This window comes from Micromys minutus, assembly GCF_963924665.1.
Source record: "Micromys minutus genome assembly, chromosome: 11".
NCBI classification, from domain to species: Eukaryota; Metazoa; Chordata; class Mammalia; order Rodentia; family Muridae; genus Micromys; species Micromys minutus.
The window spans coordinates 49393219-49418981 of record NC_137980.1 but is presented as its reverse complement, the minus strand read 5'-3'; the positions used below and the strand labels follow the sequence as shown (position 1 = coordinate 49418981).

The 25763-nt window shown below is 53.4% G+C and overlaps 1 protein-coding gene across 1 annotated transcript in view; it reads right to left on the bottom strand.

The window, feature by feature from the left end:
• TGM2 (transglutaminase 2) overlaps positions 1-25389 on the bottom strand; it is a 28195-nt gene extending 2806 nt beyond the window's left edge. Inside the window, exons 1-11 of the mRNA XM_080924778.1 lie at positions 25278-25389; positions 22173-22352; positions 18162-18404; positions 13943-14061; positions 12313-12441; positions 11295-11472; positions 8759-8894; positions 8144-8247; positions 6606-6848; positions 4281-4550; positions 310-470 (exon numbers count right to left, since the gene is read on the bottom strand). Coding sequence (XP_080780904.1) covers positions 310-470; positions 4281-4550; positions 6606-6848; positions 8144-8247; positions 8759-8894; positions 11295-11472; positions 12313-12441; positions 13943-14061; positions 18162-18404; positions 22173-22352; positions 25278-25287 — 1773 coding nt within the window. The 5' untranslated portion in view covers positions 25288-25389. The remainder of the gene's footprint in view (positions 1-309; positions 471-4280; positions 4551-6605; positions 6849-8143; positions 8248-8758; positions 8895-11294; positions 11473-12312; positions 12442-13942; positions 14062-18161; positions 18405-22172; positions 22353-25277) is intronic.
• Between the last annotated feature and the right edge of the window lie 374 nt (positions 25390-25763).

Sequence of the window (25763 nt, the reverse complement as noted above, 5' to 3'; positions counted from 1 at the left end):
ACCCGGCCCCACAGAGTTGTGAACTGGGGACCCAAAGGGTGAATTAGCATGGTCGCCTGGGACACCATGATTGTCCCCCTTCCTTGGCCATATCTGTGTCTCCAAGGTGGGTACACTGGCCTTTTAAAGATATCCAGGTCCCAGATCCAGACACCCACACCTTCCACCCCAGGCTCTAGTATCCCTTCCCCGAGGCTTCAAGCCCCGCTTTCTCTCCTCTTCGTGATGTCTTCCTTCCACAGGGACCGGGGCGCGGAGAAGCGCGTGTGTAAGGAGGAGCTCTGTCCTGGGGCCCCATCCACTCCTTACCCGGATCTTGATCTCGGGGTTCTCCAGGTAGAGATCTCTCTCAGCCAGCACGTAGCTGTTGGCGGCTGGTTCGATGAGGAGACCGCGCACCTTGATGAGGTTTGACTCCGTCAGGCACCCACTGTACTTCTCGTAGAGGATGCGAAGGGGGATGCTGTTCTCTGTCAGGAGGGAGAGGGAGGGGGAAGTGGTGACGTGTGAGCTACAGGCGCTGGACCACAGACTGCAAAGCACCACAGCTGGATAGAACCCGGGGCCTCCCGTGCTGAGCAAGCGCCCTCTCACGGAGTTGTATCCTCAGTCTGCCTCGCTTCCTTCAGGCCGGTTACCTCTGCGACCTATTAATAGCACCTGGGCAATATGAAGGCTGAAGACACTGGGGAGGTTTCCTGGGTGGGGCAGGGAGGCACCAGTCTTCTGCAGAAGGAGGGCAGCTGACTGTCAGACACCACGCCTCTCTCCCAAAGCCTTCCATCTTACCCGCTTGACAACCCAAGAGTGGCTTTGCCTTCGATCACTCAGCTTACAGACAGGAGAGCTGAGGCTCGGGCAAGTCCAAATGGTATTGCTGTACATCCCACAGCTGGACCTGCCACCCAGGGCCACCTGTCCTCTGAGAGTGCGCTCACTCACCACTGGGCCACACAGCCTCGGCCCATTTGAAGTGAGGGCTTTATCTCATTTTTCCCCCTCTGAGAAGAAAAATGGAGGCTTATGGGCAGTGGGGGTTTGTGGGAAGCAGGGCGGTTTGGAGAAAGGAGCCAAGAGCTGGGATCTACTGGCTTCACTACCCATCCTGTTTCCTCCTTCCCCAAGACCCTGGACAAGTCCTCTTTGCTCCTGGATTCCCTGGGAAACAAGAGCCCTGCAGGGATGCTCTCTAGCCAACTCCACATCATCGCGGCCCTGCAGGGAGCAACTCGCACTCCTTCCCTTGCTAGACCCGGAGTAGAATGATTTCCACTTATCAGTAGGGTCCTTATATTTACATGGTGTCTTCCCATAACCTGCTTTATATTTTTTAACCTCATCGTCGTCACTACCACCATCATCTTTTGCTAAGAGAAGATTTTCCTCACTATTTGCAGCCAAACACCACCACAATAACCATGGCTACAAACCAACAAAGCCCTGCTTGCTACACTCTGGCAGAACATTCATGTCACAGGGTCAGAGCTAATGGATAACAAGGTGACTCCCAAGGGCTGGGGAGCCAAAGGCAAATCAGTACCGCTCCGCCTGAGCATTGCTGCCCAGGTTACCTGGGGGGACAGTGACCTGCCCATCGTTGGCTCCAGCAGCTGGTGACACAGCCTTCAGAGAGCTGGGCAGTGGGTGGCCTTCCAGCTGTGCCAACGCCAGAGGGACCTGCCCCAGCCCGATGGGACTAAAGACTGGAATGACCAGCCCCACCCTGGGGGCAAAATAGAAAGAGGAAGCACTGGGTGCTAGGAGGGTTTGGCTATGACCATTGGCTTTGCCAGACCAGGCCAGGTCCTAGAAGAGACGCTTGACGTTCACGGATCAGTCACCAGGCCTTGGCGTTGGGCCAAATGCTGGCCAAAAGGAAAATCTGAATGTGGTCAGCCTCAGTCTTTCCTTGGACATTGTGCCCTGTTCTAGAAGGGTCCCTGGGGACCGTCACCGAACCACACTGACTGCTTTCCTGACCTCCTGGTGACTGAGGGAGGAAGGGGAGAGCAGGGTGGGGGAAGGGGAGAGCGGCTGGACTCCATTCAGCTGTCCTGGGCCTGGCTTCCTGTCCATCAGCACATGGAAGTCCCCAGATCATATCATCAAAGTACACAGCAACTCTACTGAAGCGGGAGAAGAATCAGCCTCAGGCTGGCCTTGGCTTCAGAAGTCCCGAGAGGCCATGTTGGACTAACCGTGCTTTCCAGCCAGAGCCCGGCACACAGAGCCCCTGGCATGTCCTCCCTGCTTTCCGGGCCGTCCCTCATGAATTTCTGGCAGGCAGGGCACTGTTGACTGACTGTGGGCCGGGCTGGAGCTCCTGCAGCACAGTGCAGTGCTCCGATGCTATCTGCGAGGCAGAGGTGACTCCACGGCTGGGGAGAGGGCACCTGGTACTTAGGGCTTGTCTCATGTTTAGCTGGAAGTACAATGGCTTTCCTCGGGATTGCTCCGGAGTGAGTGGCTCTCAGCCGGAGGGGCTGGCCTTTGTGCAAAGGAGGGTCTGTGGCCTGTACGGGAAATGACAACTGTGTTGTCCAGGGCAACAGCAGCAGGTGGTAGCCACTAGAATGTGGACATCTAGGCTACCCCACGTAGCCATGGTGAGAACCCCTGCCCCATCTTTTTGGGATCCAGACACGGGATCAGTTGGATCCTTCCATCGGGTGCGGAGACGTCCTGAGTTGGCATTGCCATGTGTCACCACGGCGGTAAAGACCCAGCCTCCTCCTCCCTGCGTCTCACACGGAAGCAGACAGCACCAGGGGCGGCAGCTCCACATCTGCTCTGAGTTCCCAGAGCTGTCCATCAGGTGATGGGCATGGTCACCTTGCCAGCTGTCTACTGTGTGCCCAGCTGGTCTTACGACACTGTCAGCGCTGGGACCCAGGCCTGGGGCTAAGGGGCTTTGCCAGGCCCATGAGTCAAGAAGCCCTGGGCACAGGTCTGTCTACTCAGAAAAAGCTGGGCTATGCCAGAGCTGGGTGGAGGGCCTAGGAGTGGGAGCAGGGGAGTAACAGCTTGGGCCTTCTCCTTGTCTAGGAAGGTCACACTGGCTCTCCAGTGTTGACAATACAGAAGCACACACAGCCCACATTGCTGACCCTTGTGAGCCCAACGGACAGGGTCCCAGAGATGGTGGGGCGGCTTCACCTAGCAGCCAGGATGAGTGTTTCTCACACCTGACACTTTGCCTTCCCTTAAAGGGAGACACGGGTGGGCTGTGGAGCTGGGCTGTGTCCTGGCTCTTTGCTAGGTCAGTGTGTGACCTGGGGGCTGGGAGGAAGAACACAGGGGCTGGGAGAGTCAGCAGAGTCATGGGAAGACACCACGAAACAAGACAGGCTCAAACCCATCCCCTCGCTAGCTGCACAACTCTGTTAGGAAAGTGACTTGACTACTCTGCGCCTCTGTCTCCACATCTAGAAAATGGGTGCAGAGATGGGATCTTCACCTCACCCCTGACAAACACATTTTTTTCTTTTTGAGACGGGGTCTTGCTATACAGCCTAAGCTGGACTCAAACTCTCATAGTTCATGCTGCAGGGGTCCCCTCGCTTCCTGAGAACTGGGATTACAGGTCAATTATGTCAGCTCCCCCTTTTCTCTTAGCTTTAAGAATGCTGGGAGGCTGGTAAGACAGCGGTAAAGGGCGTCTTCTAAACATAAGAAGCATAGAACACAAAAATCCACATTTGTCGTGGCGGGGCTGGGAGGAAGGGGCAGGCAGATCCCTGGGACTAGCTCTGGAGGCTGTCTGAAGAATCCCAGCCCAGCAAGAGCCCTGTCATAAGCAAAAAAAAGGTGGATTGTACCTGAGAAATGACACTTATGACTTATGGTTGCCTTCACACACACATACACACACACATTCACATACACACTCACACACACACTCACATACACACTCACACACACTCACATACACACTCACACACACACTCACATACACATACACACTCACATACACATACACACTCACATACACATACACACACTCACACACATTCACACACACACACATACTCACATACACATACACACACTCACACACATTCACACACACACACTCACACACATACACACTCACATACACACACACACACATTCACACACATACACACACACACTCACACACATTCACACACACACACACACACACCATGATACTAAGAAAGTGCTTACAACAGGGCTTGGCTCCGGTGATGCCAGGCAAGACTCTGGAAGGTGAGAAGCACACGTGGAACACTGGATGTTCCAGGCAGGTAGAGCCTTACCAGAGTAGGGATCCAGGGTCAGGTTGATGTCCTCAGTGCCACACTCGGGCCCCAGCACCCCATTGTAGCTGACAGTGCGGGCGCAGAGCAAGAGGCGGCATTCACGGCTCTCCGAGGTGTCGTTGCCGATGTGGGCGAACACGTCAAAGTCATTGCCCATGCTCACGCTGTCCCCCACTCGAATCCGCATGGCCACCCCCGTCTCCTCTTTCTCTTCCAGTTTGTTCAGGTGGTTGGCCCTGGTGAAGACCTCCCTCTCCTCGGGCGACCCTGTACCGTAGAGAGGAGAGCTCTGATCAAGCCTGCAACCAGGGTCAGTGGGCGAGTGTTGGGTAGGAGCAAGCTGGCTTTTCAGAGTCCTGGTGACTCAGAGCAGCTCCAGGGGAACACCTTCTCTGTGCTAGGAGGAGGGAGGCGTATGCTATTCTCACAGATAAACTCCTATAGAACCCTCAAGATCCAGCCTTAAATGACCCCTGCCCCAAGAAAACCTTTCCTACCTGTCCCACCTCAGTGGTTTTCTGTTTAAGTGTTCACCCCCAACCCCAGAAGCTCGAGAGTCAGTTCCGTTTTATTTATCTCTGTGCCCCACTCAGACCTGAACAGCTGGTGCATACGAAGCAGGGACCCAATAATTTGTTTGTACGGGGTCAACTCTGCCTGACTGTCCCTCCCTTGGCTGCCTAATGTTGAGGTTTCCCGTGGACACAGTCTTTTCTTTCTGGGTTCCATCCACCTCTCTCCTGTGTACCCTCTCTTTTCCTCCAAGTGTTATTAAGTTCATATCTGGTTTTTAAAAGATCTAGTTGTTTTAGTGTTGCCTGTAAATACGTATGTGCCTTGTGCCCACGGACGCCAGGAGAGGGGGTAAGATTCCATGAAACTGGGATTGCCAATCGTTGTGAGCCATAGTGGGTGCTGGCACTTTGTGGGCGTCGGGAACCAAACCTGGTTCTTTGTAAGAGCAACAACACCCCTTCAGCCCTGCTCGGGCATGTCCACATAGTTCTAACTCCCCCGAAGCCTTGGAGTTGTTGGGGGCCAGGCCAGGGCAAGAACTGCAATCTCTCGGTTACTTCTGTAGGTGCAACAGAGTCTGTCACACAGTGAGACTTTAGAAAGGTCATACTGAGTGGGCTGGTGGATGCGCCCAGTCAGTCTCGCAGTCTTTTCTGTAACTGATTCGCCTCGTGAAAGGAAGATGCTGGCCTCTGGGTCAGACTAAACCTGTTATTGAGGCTCCTCACACCTCTCTAGCACACATATACTGTAACAAAGGTCTGTGTACAGTTACAGGTCCTGCCCCTGACACTCCCCATTAGTAACGTGACACACAACATGGACATCATCAATTGGCTCTCGAGACGAGCATCTCTCCTATACGGTGGCCATGCGCTCTCCAGGTTGACTGAAAATCAAATCGATGAAAAAAGCAAGGCTTACAAAGCAGGGTGACAAGGACAGAGGCCTGGTCTGCAAGTACAAGGACCCACGTTCAGATCCAGCACCCATGTGAAAGCCAGGCGTGGTAGTGTATGTCTGTCACAGGGCTAGCCAGCCAGTTTAGCCAACTGATGAGCTCTGGGCTCATTGAGAGGACCTCTGACTCAGAGTAAGGGGAGAGTGAAAGAATGTTTAGAGGTTAAGAGGACTTCCTGTTCTTCCAGGGAACACAATTCCGTTCCCAGCACCCACATTGGTCAACCTTTAACTGTCTCTAACTCCAGTTCCAGGGGCTCCAGCACTTTCTTCTGGACTCCTTGGGTGTGCACGCGTGCACGCATGCACACACACACACACACAGGAGAATAAAAAATAAAATAAACCTTTTTAAAGAATGGACAGCAATAGAGGAAGAGATTAACATCAGCTCTGGCCTCCAAAGGCATTCACATGTCCAAATGGACACACATATACACCACATTCTCTGTCTGTCTGTCTGTCTCTTGATAGATAAACAGATTTATAGACAGACAGACAGAAGACAGAGCGATCCAGAAAGGCAGACAGAGAGACAGACAGATAAAGGACCTCACTGTGTTAGTCAACATTCAATTCTCCTGTCTCAGCTCCCCAAGGAGCTGAGATTATAGGCCTGTACCCTGGTGTCCAGCTCAGACAGAATCATTTTTGTTGAACAATATTCTAAACAAATCACCCCAATGTCTGCACCTGCTTTTGAGGACTTTCTTAAACTACAACATAACCCATGGTCACGGACACACATAGGTTGTCAACTGTAACGCAAACAAGCCTGGTGGGTTGGTAAAACTAGGTGTGTATCTGCAAGGCTCCAGTAAAGGCTCCGAGGGTGCAGGCACCTACCCTCTGGGTACTTGTAGGTGTAGGTGATATCCTCCCGGTCATCACGGCCCACGCTCTTTGTACTGATTTTCTGCCCCACGACCAAGGAGTGGTTGATGGATTTGAGCACAGACCCATCTTCCTGCCGGATCCAGTCCACCACGTCAGCGTTGACCTCGGCGAACACGAAGGGAGCATCATACTTGGTGGTCAGGTCCCCCTCCTTGATAGCCCGAACTGAGACCGGGCCACAACAGTATGTCCCTGTTGGGGGTAAAAGGGAGAGATGAGCGGAGCTGTGTGTGTGTGTGTGTGTGTGTGTGTGTGTTTGTGTGTGTGTGTGTGGGTGGGTGGGTGATACCAGACCCTTCCAGGACTGGACCACATGCATAAAGCTCTCAGACCAGATAACTCTTAAACCAGAGAAGTCATGCCCAGAAGGCACTCGGGATGAGGATTCGGGGCACAGACTCCAGAACCAAATGTTGGCATTCAAGCCCAAGCTCAGCCTTCTGTTAGCTGTGTGACTTTGGGCAAGTCAGTTGCTTCTCCAAGCTGCCTTTTACTGTTGGGGTTATATCTGCAAACTTCTCTGTATAAAGCTTCGCCACCTTTGATAAGTCAAACACATGTACCCCAAGGCATCTTAAGAACACCAGGAGGCCAGTGCCCACTCCCAGCACCGGAGCACGTTGAGCAGAAACCAATGCCTGTCACAGCCTGGCCTCAGCCGGTACCGAATGTGAGACCTGTGTTTTCGAAGGTAAAACTGCCTGACACTGTCCACACAGACAGTGCTGGGGGCTAGAGATGGGTGGAGACATTGTGTCATATCCTGAGATGGGACATGGAAACTGAAGTCACAGGAGTGTCACAAGGCTACAAAGAGGCTGCCTGACGCTGATACTCAACACCACCTCCACAGTCCCTGCTCAGCTGCCAACAGGACCTAAGGGACCAGCGACTTTAGATGAATGAAGATGACATATTCAACTTACTGAGCTCTGGCAGCTTGTCCTCTGATGACAAGGTGACAAAGCAAAGGGGCACTTACAGCTGCCACCAGTAAGAACCAGAGACATTTTCATCTCTGTAGCTGTTCCAGATAGGAGGAGCTGGCACAGAGACTGTCCCCAGCACTAGAACTTGCTCCACAAAGGAACAAGTGTTACTATGCCATATAGGATTTTTTTTCTAGAACTTTCTATAACTTTGATGTTCCTTGAGTCCCTAATGTGCATTTAATTTTTTTTTTTTTTTTTTTGAGAGGATGTCCAAGTGCTTACTCAGACCTTGCCTTGGTGCTGTCTGTCTGTCTGTCTGTCTGACACATACAAACATTGCATTTGGAATTGCTTGAAGCAGTGGGCAGGTGAGGATGCTATTTCGGGAGAAGGTGAAGAGATGCTTTTCCTCTGGGCTTGTTCACACCTTCCCTGAAGAAGCACACTATGAACACACAGACCCAGGGCTGCCACTCCAATGCTGGCCTCGGCTCGGCATCTCTGCCCCACCCCGACGCAGCTTCTCCACCCCGAGGGAGTGCAGTCCCTGCCCACCTTCGCTCTTCTCCTGCGGTGTGGGGTCGATGGCCTGCCACCCCTCATAGCCGGGCTGTAGGTCTGGCCTGGTCATCCAGGACTCCACCCAGCAGTGGAAGTTCCTAATAGGAGAGAGAGGCAAAGCACAAATCCTACTCACCATAGGAGACTAAGAAAACCTGAAGCCACCTCTCTGGCCTCCCTTGGCGCAGTCTCCATAGCCTCCTTAGTGGGGACTTGTTCTTGACCTCTGACCTTCTGCCATCTCTGAGCCTTTTCAGCACCTCCAGGTCTCGCGGACTACCCTCTCGATTCCTCGATTCTAGCTACTTTCCTGCCCTCAGTCCCTGCCTGGTCCAGGCCCCCTCTCTACCCACCTGAAGCTGAGAGTAGACCCAAAATCCAGCCAGCACTTCAACTCATATTCGATACCCCCCTCCCCCTCCCAGTTCCTCCCGCCATCCCTTCTAGGGCTGCCTGAGGTGGGCTTCCCACCTCCCTGCCTCCACTCAGCTTTCTCCGGCCCAGTTCCTCTGCCTGTTCCTGCTCGGCAGTCAAGGCTAGTTCAACCACGGCTTATTCCAAGAGGCTTCCGGTTTCCCATCCCTCCCAGCCTCCTGACAGGCCCCTCACCAGATCATCTCGCTCTTGTTGCTCTCCAGCTCCCCGAACTCGTTTCGGAAGTACTCAATGAGCAGGTTGCTGTTCTGGTCGTGGGCGGAGTTGTAGTTGGTCACCACTCTGGTAGGGATGCCAAGGCACCGCAGCACTGGGGAGTGGGTGGTGAGGGGGTGAAGGGTCCACATTGTTCCTGAGGCTCTGGACAAGCTGCCCTGCCCCGGCCTCCGTGGGCCCATCCACACCCCGGGGGACGATGAGCCCACTGACCAGGTAGTGAAGTTATGTAGCTACCACTCTTGTCTTGCAATGGTGCCTACCTGGCTGATGACCCTGTGCCCCCTAAGCTTCTTCCTCATCACAGTAAAATCTTCAGTGGTCTCTACAGCACCATGGTCCCCGTGGACATCAAAGGGAGACTCTGTTGTAGCCCCTGATTCCTGATCACCTCCTTGCACACTTCACTCGGGTCACACTGACCTCCAGCACCCCTCTAGCCGGCTGGGAGACTCTGTTGTAGCCCCCGATTCCTGATCACCCCCTTGCACACTTCACTCGGGTCACACTGACCTCCAGCACCCCTCTAGCCTGCAAGCCAGGGAGCAAAGGGCAGGGGCATAGCAGAGCACTGAGCACCCTGGGAAGACTGAAAGCTTACGACAAAGAGGAAAACAAGAATCATGAGAGTTGGGATTCTCGCCCCTCAGTTACCTGGAATAGTCAGGGATGCTCAGCCCCGGTTACCTGACACTATAAAAGGGGCTGCTTCCCACTAATCCCTCTTACTCTCTCTTGTTTTCTTGCTCTCCCTTTCCCCCTCTCCTCTTTCCCTTCCCTTCCCCCTTCTCTCTCCACGTGCTCATGGCCGGCCTCTACCCCTCTACTTCTCTATTCCTCTCCTCTCTCTCTCTGCCTCTATTACCCTCTTAATTTTCCCATGATCCGATTAAACTCTATTCTGTATTATACCATCTTGTGGCTGGTCCCTCAGGGAGAAGGGATTCCCAGCATAGGCCCCCCAGAGGCATCTCCCTTGCCCCCAGGCCTCGCTGCACCTCCGTGGGCCATACCCCCCTTCATCCTTTTCCTAACAACGAGTGTTTCCCACCCCCTCTTTAATGTGGTTTTGAGGCAGGGTCTTTTGTAACGCTGTTGGTCTAGCTATGTAGTCAAGGATGAGTCTGGATGCTTGAGTTCTGAGCGTCTGTTCTTGATCCTCCTGTCTCTGAGGTCACAGGCAGGCACTATAAGGCCCAGTTCTGTGGTGGGGCTCAAACTAGAGCCATGTATATGCTAGACCAGCACTCCACCAACGGAATGGCAGCCCCGGCTCCTGTATTTCTTTGTATCACTGCAAGGGCCAAGCAGAGTAACCTGGGGACACACTCAGCCCTTACCATAACTGGGATAGACTCTTAGGGTGGGGAAAAAGAAACTAAGTATCTAAAAGGTGAAATCAGACACAAAGTCCACAGTTCGTGCCAACCCTGGGACTCTCTTTTCCTTTTGATTGACTGAATCTTTGGAGGGGGAGGGAGGTGTGGCCTTTGCCCTTTGCCCTACATTGGCCTGTGAAAGCTTCCCAGATGGCCCTGGCTTCTGGCCAGGAGATGCAGGAGGTGCTTGGAGGGGGAGGGGCAGCAGTGACCTGCTACCTCTTGCCTGGTTCCTGTAGCCAGAGCCGAAGCTGGTATAGGTCCTACTTGTTCCCCCTGCCGGGTGCCTCCGGGTACAGACAGGAGGAGGCTCTGTGTTGCCTGTTTGCTGTCCCCAGGACAGTGTCCTAAGGAACCTCATCACCACAGTCTAAGGATATGGGGCTTCCCCAGACCCATCCATACCTGGTTCAGGGCCAGACTGTGCCCTCAACCAGCCGTTTGACCTTGGGCAAGTCAGTTTCCCTCTTTGAGCTTTCATTTCCCATTGGGGAAGAGGAGCCAAAACAGCAGCTTGCTAGGATGTGGTGATTCAGAGAAAGGCATGGGTGGGGGCAGGCTCATCTGCCTGGTGCCTGGAGCAGTGCTGGGAGTTACTGTGGGGCAGCCCGCAGGTCACATGCTCCAAGGCAAACCTCAGTGTGGTTTGTGCTGCTGAGTGTCAGGCTCTGAGAAAACGCCCATGGTGCCACCAAGATGCCCTGAGACCCCAGCCCAAGCCATTCTATCCCTCCCTGTGATCAGTTGGTCACTGCTGCCCCTATTTCTCAGATGGAGAAACTGAGGCGTGAAGATACTGTTTGAAGTCTAGAGACTGGAAACAGACTCTGAGCCTCACATGCCAACCCCAGAGGGTGGCCCCAGCTAAAGACAAAGGCACCTAGGTAGGATGTTAGGGTATGGGGTACCTCCAGGAGACTTCAGGAGGTCCCTGGAGAAAAGGTGTCTTAGACCCTAGAGAAAAGGACGGAGCCCATGGGCAGAAGAGAGGCAGGAAATGGCCTAACTAGTCTCCCGGACACACGGTATCCTAACGGCAGAAACAGTATTGAAATCGGGTCTCCCGGTGTCCCCAGGGGCCCACTGGGTGCCTAGACTGCCCATCTGCAGCTCACCTGTGCAGGCCACCGCCGCAAACACCCAGCACTGGCCATACTTGACATGCTGACAGCCGTGTTCCTTCCAGCGCCGCAGGATGTCCACACTGCCGATCCAGGCCATGGGACTGATACCGTCCCCATAATTGTTGTCCCAGCGGCCCAGGAGCACACCCTGGTCGTCATTGCAGTTGACCTGTAGTCAACAGAGGATCACGGGAAACAAAGCCTGTCAGGTGGATCGGGGGGGAGTACATACAGGGGTGGATCAAAGTCAGGCCACGCCAGGATGGAGGACCGTAGACACGGTGTGCCGCAATGCATCGATGGAATGTCAGGGATAACGGGTGCAGCCAAGGACTCAGGAGGCAGAGGAAGACAACTGCCAAGAATTCGACTCAGGGCTGAATCTGCCCTGTGAACCCACCGGCCCCACACATCTCTGAAACTCCCACTGCCTCCAGAATAGAATCCAAATTCTGTTTTACAGCCTGGAAGGCCCTGTGTGCTCCGGCCCCATCTGCCCACTCCCCTTGCTCACTCGACTCCAGCTTCTCCCCAGGGCCTTAGCACGGGCTATCTCCCTCCCAGTCATCTCTGGGGACCACCCCTAAGGGAAGACCCTCAGCCCCTCCCCATGGCGGGGCCCTGTGCTCAGACACTTACAAACCCAGCTCCCACGGCGCGTGTATCTTGATTTATGCTTGAACACTCATTCTTCATGTGTAATTTCCACTAGTGTCTGTCTCCTTTCTCCCACCCACTAGAAAAGGGCTTTATGGGTTTTGGGACCACATAGAGTTAGACCCTGCTGTACCCTAGCGCCCGGGACATTAGTGGCCGTTGGTCAGTATTTGTTAGGTGAAAGGCTGAATGAATTGCCCTGGGAACCTCATTTGTGTAGAACTTTCTAGATTGCTTTTGCTGAGGCCTACTCCTGCCCCAAGTCCTCATAACCCCAGCACAGGGCACAGTGGCCTCATCATCTCAGAAGGGAGCGGCCTGTCGGCTCCCCGGTTCCCCTACCCCCACTCACCATGCCGCTAACCACTCGGCCCACGTAGATGGGGCTGTTGCGACGTGAGCAGTCCCGGCTACGGTTCTTCAGGAACTTGGGGTTCACATCCAAGAGCATCAGGCAGGCATCCAGGATCCCATCCTCAAACTGTGTCCAAGCAAACAACAGAGCAGAAGACTGAAGTATCAGCCTCTTCAGGAAGCTGTTGCTAGTATTTCGCTAGTAAATGGGAGTTCAGCTGGTTCTGGACATCCCCAGGATGCCAGCTGCTGAAGACCTAGGAGGGGACACTGTGACATCTGGTGTCATGTCATGCACTGTCCCAACATGTCCTTTCACGCTACAGAACAGCCCTCTGGGGCTTGCTGTGGCCCCCCATTGCCATCAGCCTGATGCTCGGAGATATTTACACCCAGGATGTTTCCCATCGCACCCCTTAGGGTTCTTTGACCCACAGGTCTCTTCTCAGGCAGGATATAAACTTGCTCACAGAGCATCTCCTATGAGAACGCTTACTTGTTCTACAAACCCCAGTTCAAGTGTTTCCAATGTCCAGAATCCCTTCTAACCACCGTGGACAGCGAGGTTTCCTCTTTCTTAAGTCTTCACAAAGGAGAACCTTGAAGGTCCCACGGCAGGGCTGTAACCCTGCTTCTCAGAAAAGAATGCAAAGCCCTGGGAGCTGAGGTTGACCTGTGGTGAGGTTTGTACGTCACGTCATGGAGACATGGCTCATTTCCCTCCCACGCCAGACTGCCTGTGCTGGGTAGGGATCTTTGCTGTTATAATCCCTCATGAGGAAGCTGTGGTCACCATGGCACTGAGACATACAGGAGGACTTCCCTACACCCGAGAAAGATTTACCCGGGTCTGAACAGAGGCTGCAGGAAGACAGCTTAAAATGGGATCCACCTCAGGAAACCCCAACACACCAGGGGATGGTGACATGTTTTTGCTACAGGATCAAGAGGTTTCCTGGGAGGGTGGCTAATGGAGAAAATGAGACCTGGGGTTTGCAGAACCGGCCCTGGCTGGGAACCCGAAACAACAGGAGAGATAGTAGTCAGCCATCTGCACCAGACCAGCCCAGACTCCACAGCCTTGCCTTGGCTGGAGATCTGTAAGGAGCCGTTTATGTGTTGGGCTTGCTTGTTACTAAGCAGTGGCTGAGACAGATGTTCAATGAACAGCAACATTAGCACCCCTGGGGAAAGCCTTGAGAGATCTGCCTATCAAAAGCTGGGGTGTGACCTGGCCACTTGTGCTTTTGGGAGGCTCTCATTAGGAACTATTGTCCCAACAAGATCATCACCCACTTACTAACACAGACTGAACACACACTGCACATCCTCTGAGGGTCATCACTGTGTCAAGAAGCCTTCACCGCCCCCTTCTCTGAGAACCCCAGTGGGCTTCATTGCGTCACAGGCTTTCCTCAACTCTTCTCTACTGGCCTCGGCCCAAGAGCGCTGCCTCTGCTGTGTGACCTTAGGCGAACATTACACCTCTCTGGGCCTGCAGCTACATAGGAGCCCTGCATTCCCAACAGAATGGAGCAGGTGACCCTGTCACCCACTTACATCTTAAAACCTCAGGCTCCCAGACACAGGCTGGCCTGTACACACCATGATGACAGGGACTGTCCTACCTGCCCAAAGTTCCAAGGCACACTCTTGATGAACTTGACAGAACCCTGGTAGATGAAACCCTGCTGCGTAAGGACATATTCCTGTCGTTCCGCCTCCGACTCCAGGTACACGTCATCCGCTGGAGACAGAAGAAAGGGGTCTCAGCTTGAGCTGGCAAGTCGGGAGCCCAGCAACAGGGCAGCTGGGATCGAACTCCCTAGTCCAAGTCTCTCAATTCGCAGAACGAACTCTCAGGCCACATGATTTATGTGATGAAATATATACACTTCCCCAACATGCCCAGGGCTGGGCTGAAAGTAGAACAGTCATGAATCTATGTACTCTCCCATGAGCCCTATGTTAAAGACAGGGAAACTGAGACTCAGAAATACTTCCAAGTTGAGAAAGCCGACATCCGAATAAGTGATGGGGGAGGGTAGTCCTTGGTCCTAATGTTCACTTGTTGTTTTTTTTGTTTTGTTTTTTGTTTTTCAAGACGGAGTTTCTTTGTGTGGGTGTGGCTGTCCTAGAACTGGCTGACCTCGAACTCACAGAGATCCACCTGCCTCTGTCTCTGCCTCCTGAGTAGAGAGATTAAAGGTTATGGGTCACCACCACCTGGCTCTGATGTTTATTTTTCAGGGTGATCTAGTGCTTCTCTTAACATCTCTTGGGGTTGCCTAAAAGTGAAGGGTGCGGCAGACAGGAAGTTCTGGGAACAGAACTCTTAAGACAGAGCACGACTCCCTGAGGAGAAGGTACCAGAGCCAGAGGGCCACCAAGGAAGGGTCACCACAGTCCTAAGGAGGTGGCCAGCTTTGGGGTCAGGGAGGCTGAGATGTGACAGAGGAGGCTGGAGAATGCGGCATAAGGCGAGGCACAGGTGGCAAAGCTTTGTCCCAGAGACAGAAGGGTACAGAGCCAAGGAGGCTGCAGCTCCGTGGTCAGGCTAGCTTTAAGATGCCTGCTTCATAGACAGGGAAACTGAGGCTGGGAGGGGAAAGCCAGAGCCTCATGATAACTCCGGTGAGCCCCATGGCCTCAGTGTCTACTCTCTATGAATTTCTCTCTCCGTCACAAAGAAAATTCAACTATGGTTGGTGCCTTAATATCACACAATGGCATATTTACTTCAAAAAAACATATTTTTAAGGACAAGGTCTCATGGATCCCAGGCTGACTTCAAACTCCCTATGTAGCTAAAGGTGACCTTGCATTTCTGATCCCCCTGTCTCTGCCTCTTGAGTGCTGGGATTACAAGTATGCGCTACCTAGGGATCAAACCCAGGGCCTCACATAAACTAGGTTAGTACCATGTCCATCTAGGTACATCCCAGACCTCCTTTAAAAAAAAAAAAAAAAGAAATTTAAATATTTTCATGGTGCCTAAAGGAATGGCAAACTCCAGTCTCTGCTGGACCTGCTGGAGAAAGAGTCCTATGGTCTGCAATGAGGCAAGGTTAGACCTTCAGGGACCTGTACAGTGTCGGACACCTCTGCATTGTATCGAGGAAAGCAAGGATGTTGGCATCCTGGGCCCACTGGTCTCTGGGTCCAGAGCTGGGGCAGGGGCAAGGACTGGAGATGTCGGGGGAGGTGTGGAGGAGTGGGATGGGGTATGGGGGAGGGGGAGGGGTGTGAGGGAAGTTTGGGGAGAATTCACATTACTGAATTCTGTGGACACTGAAGGAAGGAGAGAGAGAAAAAGGGAAAGCCAAGCTCAGGATTACCACAGGAAGCATGGTTAGTACATGTGGTACCAGAACCATGGCTCTGACTTCTGAGAAAACTCAGTACACTGGGGACACGAAGCCATGCCCACGCTGGTACTATCTGGTGGCCTTGGATCCAGGGCAGGGGCTCCCGTTTCCAGGCAGATCAGCCCTTTCCCATCCATCCTGAAAATTCCCCCGACTACAGCTGTCCCTGCCCAAGCCCAAGTTCCTGCCTCCCCCAGGTCTTGCAATGTGGGTCATCTTAGTCATTCATTGTACAGCTTGACTGGGACCCACGCCAATCCTCAGGGCAGGGTAAGACTGAGCCAGAGGAAGGGGGACATCCCCGGGAGCTGCCCTCTCTCTGTCCTGAACTATAAAACCCTGTGGGTTGGCAAGGGTTCTTGCTTCACCCAAACAAACTGTAATTTGTCTCAGCAAAGCTACCTCTGTTCCAAACAATCTCTGCATCATGTGATCTCCAAGACACCCCACAGGTCACTAGGGAGGACCTCAGGGCCGTTAATGGGGCACTGGGCAGATGTAGCCCATGTGGGCAGTGTACAACGCATTTGGATTCTTGGAAAGACTGGCAGCTGTGTTCAGAGAATTGTTCAGAGATCGGAAGATGGCTGCAGGGAAACCAGACATCGGCCGGTTGGAAATATGGTCCTTCAGTGGTTTTGTTGGTTTCGGTGTTGGTGGCTGAACCCAGGCCGTCATGCTAAGCAAATACTAACCACTGAGTTCCATACTGAGTTCCATCTCTAAGCCTTCTCTTTAGTTTTCTTTCTTTCTTTCTTTTTTCTTTTTTTTTTTTTTTTTTTTTTGAGATAGGGTTGCCCAGTTGCCCAGTCTGACCTTGAATGCACAATCCTCCTGCCTCAGCCTTATTAGGCTTATATGCCTGCAATACTAGGCCTGGCCTTTCATATTTGCTAGCAGCCATCTTGGAAATAGCAATCTTCAGGAGCAATGGACCCATTTCTCCAGGTTATGGATAGAGCTGAGATTAACCCAAGACCACAGACAATAGAGTTCCCAGAGTAGTATCCATGCTCTGATGCAGGCATGTCTGTATGCCCACCACCAAGGAAGTCTGAAGAGGGCATCAGATCTCCTAAATATGGAGTTATAGATGCTTATTATCCACCACGAGGATACAGGGACTCAGACCCTGGTCTTTTGGACAAGTAGCCATTGCTTTTAACCACTGAGCCATCTCTCCAGCCCCACAAAACGGGGCTGTGTATTTTAAACTGCGTGTAGAAGAAACCAAAGGATCAGAGGTTCAAGGTCATTCTCAGCTACAAAGTGAGTTGGAAGCCAGCCTGAATTATATGAGACCCTGCCTCAAAAATAAATGCATTAGATAAAAGGCTAAAGAAGGTGTTCCGGCATCTGTTAGAATTAGAAATAAAAAACCAAAGTAGGCACATAAAGCAAAGTAGGCACACCAGAAGAATTTTTAAGAGCCTCTCCATCAAGTATGCCATAAAATGTCCCGAAATAGAGAAGAAAAGAAAACAAGCAATGATCCAGGAAAGGGTTTGCCTGACAGCAGAAAGGCCAGACTCAGGGCTAGCCTGGCAGGCTGCTGAACTCCCATACCAGACAGCCCGAGGGTCCCCTCTGCTTCAGTGTGTCAGAGGAAGAAAGAACCAAGTGTCAGACTGAGTGTGTGCTGATAAGATGGAGAAACCGAGTCTGGGAGGTGTCCCTCCTCCCAATGCTCAAGCTGGCCTGGGCTTTCTCCCACTCTCCCCTCTCGCTTGCCACTGGAGGAGCTTCCGGAGCCTCTTAACCTCCCCGAGTCTCAGTTTCCTGTCTGAGCATCACAGATGCTGACGCGTCCCCGTCAGCCGTGTGAGGAGGTCGCTGAGTCAGACTCTGGGCTGCGTTACGCCTCGCTCAGTTTTTCTGTCCTTAAGCCAGCCTGGATGGGTTTAACCAGAGCCTTGTGAAGCAAATGAACACAGTGTCTGGCCCAGGCCACAGCTGGGTACGGGACTCCTGAAGCCCAGCACGTGTGCCCCCAATGTTCCTACATTGTAACTTATTCTGGAGGTGAGGGTGTTGGGGAGGAGGGACCTGATGAATGGGCTCCTGTTTTAACAGAGGACTGCTTAATTAGCTAGAGGTTGGGGTGGAAGAGTCTGGCCCTCTCTCCCTCTCTTACCACACGATGTATTTCTCTATGTTGGGTCACAGCAAGAAGGCGCTCACTGGATGTGATCCCCTTGGTCTTGATCTCCTAATCCTCAGAACTGTCAGCCATATTTTTAACCAGCCTATGGGATACCAGCCAAACGGATTCAGACACCTGGCTTCTAGTGCTGTAGGAACTCACAGGCCCCAGACCAGGAGTGCATCTTTTGGTACTGGACGAGGCACTTGGCTTCCTGTCTATAAACTAGGATGTCAACAAAACCCTTCTTTTGAGGCTACCCCACCCAATGTTTGTTTCCACCCCCTCTATTAGTTCCTGATACTCCCCAGACCCCATAGATAGAAAACACCTCACCTGGGCACCAGGCATTGAAGAGCAGGATGAAGTGGCCCAGCATGAAGCTGGAGCCTTGGTAGCCAGTAGAGGTCTCTAGGCTGAGACGGTACTGACCAACAGGAGCACTGGCTGGGGTGCAGAGCTGCAGGAAGAGGACATTGTCCTGTTGGTCCAGCACCGAGGCCGACCAGGATCCTTCCTCCACATCATCAGACAGTGAGAAGCGGGCCTTGGTCCCTGCCTCTTCACTGGGATCTGGGCCTGCAGCGGGAGACCACACAGATGTGAGTTGAGGGTTAGCAGGGTAATGTTCAGTGCCAAGAGGCTCCGTCTCCCTAAGTTGTTTCCTCATTGGTGAAGTAGCCATAGGCTTATGGTGAAGTCCCCAGAAAGAGGATGATATAGCTTGGGAGAGCCTCAGTTGTCTGCCTCAGATCTGAGGTGACATCATTTGGACAGACTCAGTACGCCTGTCTATGACACCAGCAAGAAGAAAGGCAGACATTGCCGAGGACTCTCAGTTCTATCCAAAGCCCCCTCCTCATAGCTACACACTCAGTGTACGAGGGACCAGGACATCTGAGATCCTGGCTACAGGCTGGTTGGGGGCATTAGTTTACCGGTGACCCTCTGGCTATGGGTTCTAATCCCATGGACGCCACATGAGGGCAACCATTTCCCTACAGCCTGGACACTTTACAGAGGACTCTGATTCTTTGGGCTTCTCTTTAATGACCATAGAGTAGACGGATGAGACCTAGAGAGGAAGGCTCTTAGGAGACCCTGCGTCTCTGGGGTCTTGAGGCCCACGGGCCTCTACACCGCTCCATTTCAAAAGATGTTCCTTCCTGGTGGGTGACATCCTATGTCATGGTCTCCACAGACCTCTTCCAGGTAAGGAGTGGCCTGGCCCAAGCAGGCAGGCCTGAGTCACAGGAGGGCAGGGCTGGTCACTTTGGTCTTGGGCAGAGAGCGAGAAAACAGAGGAGCATTCTGGCTAGCTGGGAGGCAGCCTGGCGGTTTATTTTTATTTCTCCACCCCCTCCCTGTGGCTCTGCCATCCGCTGTGGACAATACAGGGGCCTGCTCACTGAGGGACTCCCTCCCAGTCTCCACCCCTCCTCCCTGTCTGCCAGCCCCAATGCACCCGGAACCCAAATATAACCGTGAGCTAATAAACATGACACAGGCCTCAAGAGCCTGTCTGGGTGCCAGGGCCCTCCCTGACTTCCAGAGCTGACACTGGGAGCTGAGCCCGCCAGCCCTGGAACTCAAGAGAGCCACCCACCTAAGCCAAGACCCCAGGCCTCTCTGACACACAGTATCTTCTTCAAAGGAACAGGCTTGGAACTGGCAAGTTCACTCAGAAGTTTGAAACTGGCTTGTAACCTTGTAACAAGGAACTTTGTTTCTCTGAGCCTGAGTCCCACTATCTGAAATGGGGCCTTTCCACGTCCTAGAATGAAGTCATTCTGTCTAAGGTTGTAGAGCTTTAAGAAGGCAAGCCTGGTATACAGCAAGTGCTCAATAATTGTTCTCACCACTGCCTCCTGGCACAGCTGGGGAGGTTCGCTGAGGGCCCATGGAAAGCATTTATGGTAGGGACTGTCCTCTGATGTGGTCCCTCTAAGGGACACGAGACATCTGAATTCTTAGGCTTTGAGGGCTGCACCACACCTTTATGGCAATGAAAAAAACTTCACAAATGTGGAAACTGAGGCAAAGGGAATAAGGCTGGCTACGGGTGGGTGAGGCACGGCCGTCACAGACCTGACCGTTGTCCTCCCCTTGTCAGAAGTGTCTCTGGATGATCACTCAGGAACCTGCCCGGGCCAGGTCCCACTGTCTGTTGATGGTAATCCCTAGGGCAGGTCAGAAAATACACTCCCCCACTTTTCTATCCGGGAACATTTGTTGTGTACGCATACAAACACACACACTCGTGAACAAACACAGACACACCCCTCTTTCCTCTAAGAGGGCTTGCTGGGGGACAGGCAAGGACACACTGTCCCCTGGTCCCATGGCTGCTTGTGTGACTGGCTTTGCAAAGTTCCTGGCTGTGGTTCTATAAGGTTCTTTTGGTGAAACCAAAGGTGCCATGATGATCGCTTTAGGCCCATGTAACTCCAGAGGCCCAAGGGGTCTTGGCACTGTCCAGACCATGGTGACAGGCTAGGCCGGGGTAAGTGAGGCTTCCAGGGTAACACCCTCAATTAGTCTCACAGTGGTTCCCTTCACCCCCTCAGGCTGGCTTCATCTCAGGCCTCTCCACCCTCCAGCGGGGGAGAGAACTTCATCCTTTAACAAGGGCTGTTTGTCCACTGTGGCCTGAGCCTGCTTGTAGAGCCCACCGGACCCCAAACTGCCTACGGAAAAATAAACAGCCAGGGTGGGAACACAAAGTCCTTCACTGAGTGGCTTGACTAACTCTCTCCTTTCCCTGGGCCTCAGTTTCCCCGAAGTGGCGGGACAGGCTGCACGTAAACTAGAGCATTCGAATGGAGGTCCCCAGTCAGGCTTGGGCTGGGCACAGACTCAAGCCTGACTTCCTAGTATTGTCCCTCAGGTCCCCCCCCCCCGGCACCCGGGAGGGTCTTGGACAGCAGACAGGGAAACCGCAACTGCCCACAGATGGAAGTGACCCACGGGGACTGGTGAGCAGAGATTAACTTTGGGGTTCAGGAGGTCAATGTGCCTTCCAGCACTGAACTCTGAATGCTAAGTACTTTTGTTACACTGCCCAGACCGTGAGGACGAAGGAAGAGGCTGTGTCAGGGAGGAGAGAGATTGTGGGTACCCACAGGCCGTTCAGGCTGCCTTCTCACACTGTCACCTTGTCACAAGGGGTACAATGAGGCCAGGTAGACACGGGGTTAAGTGACAGAGAGCCTCAACTCACAGCTGGGCCAGGAACTGAAGCCAGCTGTACCTCTAACCACATGTGATCCACTGAGTAAGTGGCTTAACCATCTGAGCAGCTTTGCCTCAGTCTGCCTGTCTGTAAAATGGGAGCCCACTGGGGACATCAGGGTGAGCACGTAGACCACTCCACCTTTCCAATCATGATCTGGTCCCACGCAATCAAACACTACCAACCTTCCACTCCACAGAGGCTGGGAGGCCAGACGCTGGCTAGGAGCCTGCAGGTAAGAGTGCGGGGTGCCCCTGGGTAATGGCCGCCTCTGTGGACGCGGAGGGAGGAGGAAAGGATGGAGGGATATCCCGGCAGCCTGCAGGGTCCGAGATAAGCTTATCTACGTCCCTCAGATAGAAAGGGCCTCAGCTTGGCTGGGGCGGCAGCTCCTGTTTATCACTCTTTCTACCCCTAAAGAAAGCTGGCCTTTTACACCCTTGGGCCAGAATCCCAGCCAGGTGACCCCCTGCTGACCCCGAGGGAGTGGCTCCTACCAGAAGCTAGACAACTGATTTGGCTTCCAAGGCCAATTTCCTAGAATGGTCCACCAGAGGGGCTGGGACCCTGGTAGACAGGATCCAACACCCCTTCACCCATCCCCGGAGCTCCTGGAGCAATGAGACAAGTGACAGCCACCAACAGCTACAAGGACACTTCCAGGGCCTTCTTACTGAATCCACCAGTGTGAACTGTTGACGAAACTCGGGCTCAGAGAGGCTAAGTAACTAACTCAATGTCACACAGCAGGTCAGCAGTCCGCTCCACCGCTGGTCAACTGGACTTTCCCTGCCACCCAGACCTGGTTTAGGTCGGATCCCAGAGGCCTGGTGGGCTCTTGGGAGCCCTGGTAAGAAGAGATGGGAAAGTTGTTTGGTGTGGGAAATATGGTGAAACACCAAGGCATGAAGTTATGGAGAACAGCAAACCGTTACACATAGGCTTGCAGAGCCTGAAGCGGCCTCTCCCACTTCCAACCTCAGTTTCCCATCCGTGAAATGGGGCCAGTGACAGCTGAGAGTCCCACAGGATGGGGGCGGTCACGCAGAGAGGTGGGAACTCATGTGTCCCGTTCCTATGGTGGGCAGGATACAGAGGGAATCAGAGGTACCCACCGGTCACGGCACCAAATGTAAGGCTGTCCACGCTGGCCTCATAGCCACGGCCCTCGAAGTACAGCGTCAGCCGGAAGCGCTGGCCACGCCGCAGCACCAGTCTCTCGTGGCACAGGTCGGCCGTGTGGTGGTCACGGCCGTTGGCTTGTATCTCCAAATCACATCTCTCCAGGATCAGTTCTGTAGAGACAGGGACCGGGGCAGGCATGAGCCACTGTGGCATCTCCCGGCAGGTCTTAGGTGACACTACTCGCTGCATTCGGGGCTCTGTACCCTCTGTGGTATTCTCTAGGCCCCGATGACACGCTCACCTCTATACGGCACAGCCCTGACCGTTCCGACTCACAGCCTCCCGTGGTAGCAGGGGCCTGGCAGCACTAAATATTGACAGGGCTTTGGATGTTAGGTCCTCTTGCAATGGGAGAGACCTCCGCCAAGACCCAGACATGTGATCTCCAGCAGTTCTCGGGCCTCGGTTTCCAGAACCCACCTTAGAGGGTCATGACAAGCATGAAATAAATCAGTGGTGGGTGAAGCACAGCAGGGCACTTAATGGCCACATGGTGGTCACCCTCAAGGGTGTTTGGCTTTGATTTACACAGGGTGGGATCTGCTGGAAGTACTCAGCATTTGCCGCCAGAACCAAATAACATTTCCCTCCCCTCCTCCTTCCTCCCCTCCCTTCCTCTTCTTCCCTCCCCTCCTCCATCCTGTTCTCTCTCCCTTCCCCCTCTGCTTCCTCTCCCCTCCCCCTCCCCTCCCTCTCCCCTCTCCCTTCCCTCTCCTCCCCTCCTCCATCCTGTTCTCTCTCTCCCCTCCCCCTCCCCTCCCTCTCCTCTCCCTCTTCTCTCCCCTTCCTTCCTCTTCTCCCCTCCCCTCCTCTCTCCTCCCCTTTTCTCTCCTCCCCTCTTCTCTCTTCCTTTCTCCTTCCCTCCCCTACTCTCCTCTTCTCCCTTCCCTCTCCTCCTTTTCCCTCTCCTTCCCTTCCCTCCTCTTCTATTTCCCTCCTTTTCTTTCCCCTCCCTCCCCTCCCCCTTTGCCACGCAGGATCTCACTGTGTGGCCCAGCCTGGCTTCAAACTCCAGTTCCTCCTGCCTGAAGACAGCCCGAACCATCCTAACTTTCAATGTCCTGGAAATACCACGGACTAAGGATCAGGCTAAAAGACAGAACCACGCACAGCTCACAAAATTCAGAGTGTGAGGGACTATCAGCAAAGGATCGGGTTTCCTTAACATATCAAATGCAAGGGTTAAACCGCATAAAAGTTTGAAAGGAGACCCTGTAATGGGAAACTGAGATGTTCTGTCCATTGTGATGTGTGGCTATTATTAAGACGGATTTCACGGTGCTGGAGTGATGGCTCAGTGGTTAGACCACTGACTGCTCTCCCAGAGGTCCTGAGTTCAATTCCCAGCAACCACCTGGTGGCTCACAACCATCTGTAATGAGATCTGATGCCCTCTTCTGGTGAGTCTGAAGAGAGTGACAGTGTACTCATATAAATAAAAAACTAAATAAATTAAAAAAGAAAACAGACCAATTTCACAAGATGACCTTTAGACATTTACAGTGATCAGGAGCCAGACAACTGGAACTTGAACGGGTGGCAGAGAGCAGAGCTGGGGTCTCTGCTGACTTGTCCCCGAGGAGGATCCTTAGTTTTGATGCATGTGTTGACGGCTCACAGCTGATATGACATGAGATTTTCTTCCCAAGAACAAACAGCCAGGGCGGGAGGCGGGGGGGGGGGGGAGGCAATATTCTCCAAAATAAAAGGTTTTAAAAAGACAGCTTGGGAGTATAAAGGACCTACATTTTCATTCTTCTATGCTGCCGTGTGCTGTGGCAGTTCGATTTTCAGTTCCAGGAGGAGCTGAGAACCTGAACAAGCACTGGGTGACAGGTGGGGGAAGGGAGTCCTCTGAGACGTCGGGCCAGTGAAGGACAGGTGGTCCAACTGAGGCCTGGGCAGGACTGGCCCAAAGTCATCCAGCCTGGGTGCTGGGCCCAGGCAGGAAAGAGGCCATTTTGCTAGAAACCCTGGTGGCCACTGTCCCCTAGTCTGAGGAGACGGGATGCAGTACCCCACCCACAGGCTGAAGGGTGCATTAGCCAGGGCTCAGACTCACAGAATGCATGGGCTTTGCTGGAGGAAGCCCCAACACAGTCCAAAGCCCGGGCTATCTATGAGGTCCCTCAGATTTTGGAGTTAGGGATGGAAAACTGTCTCAGGGATAAGCAGTCTGTTGGGTGACATATCACAGCCTGTTGGGGTTTCAGGAAAGGGAGTGACCAAGGCCTCACAACAGGGCTAACTCTGGAATTTCCCTATTTGCTTCTGGTCCTTCTTCACACCCCCTCTCTTGCCTCGAGTCCCTTCCCTGAGGTCACAGTGCAGGCAGATGTCATCCCTGAATGGACTTGACCTAATAGCCAGCTGGGATTCTGGTCTGAGAGTGTTAGGGACATTCTCCATTGTACAAATGCTGACACGTGATCCCGTGGGCTGCCCATGTACATATATACACATGTGAGCACATGCCACGGGAAGGGGGCAGGCAGGAAATGAACAGGACCCTGCACTCTTTCCACTCTTCTCAGCTGTGGCTGTGCCAAGACGGTAGGACAGTCCCTAACTTACAGCAGGGAACTCTGAGCTTCAACAAGCGGGCAACTTCTGGGCTTGGAGAGCTCAAGAGGACCAGAAAGAACAGGCAGGCCTGGCTTCAGCGGTGCTCCACAGATGTGGGAATGTCCCTTCGATCTGAGACCACAGAACCAGCCAGCTGCGCCCCTTCTGGGCACAGAGAAAAAGCCAAGTATCCTCCCGGCCAGCATCCCTGTGTGGCTCCTGTCACACCAGGGACCCAGCTCTTAACTAAGTGTTGGGGGAACTTTTCTATTCCCAGTAAACCTCTGGGGTAGCATTTTCACTTCGTCCAGGGCAGAATTAACAGCTATGCCCTAGGGTGGGGAAAACTGAGGCCAACAACTCAGGGCCAGCAAGGTGCCTCCCAATGGCCCACCTGTCGCTCTCCTCTGGGGAGTTGGAGACAGCCCAGCCTGCTCCCGACACTACCTCTCCGGGGCCCGGTCACTCACCCTCGGCCATGGCCAGGTTAGCGGCGACAGCTCGGACGCGGCGGGACACTCGGGCGCGGATCACCAGTGCGGCGCTGCGGGACAGCCTCGCGGCGCGAACTTATAGCCCAGGGCGACCGGGCGGGACCGGGCGGGGCGGGGCGGACACCCCGGCTGTCCGTCCGGGAACTAAGGCTGCCGGGAGCGCCCCCTGCTGGACACAGGGCGACCTCGGAACAGACATCTGGAGCGCGCGATGAAACATCCAGATCAGACCAAGGCCACTGAACATGAGTCACATAGAAATAAATGATCCACAGGTCAAACGAGTGGCCAAGAACACGCACCTCTCCACACATATACATGAATGTACTTTACACAGATACACACGTACATACATACCACATTCATATATGCCCATGTATACTAATACACATACATACTGCATGCACACACACATGAACTCGCCATACACACATGCACATGGAGCACACACACACAAACACA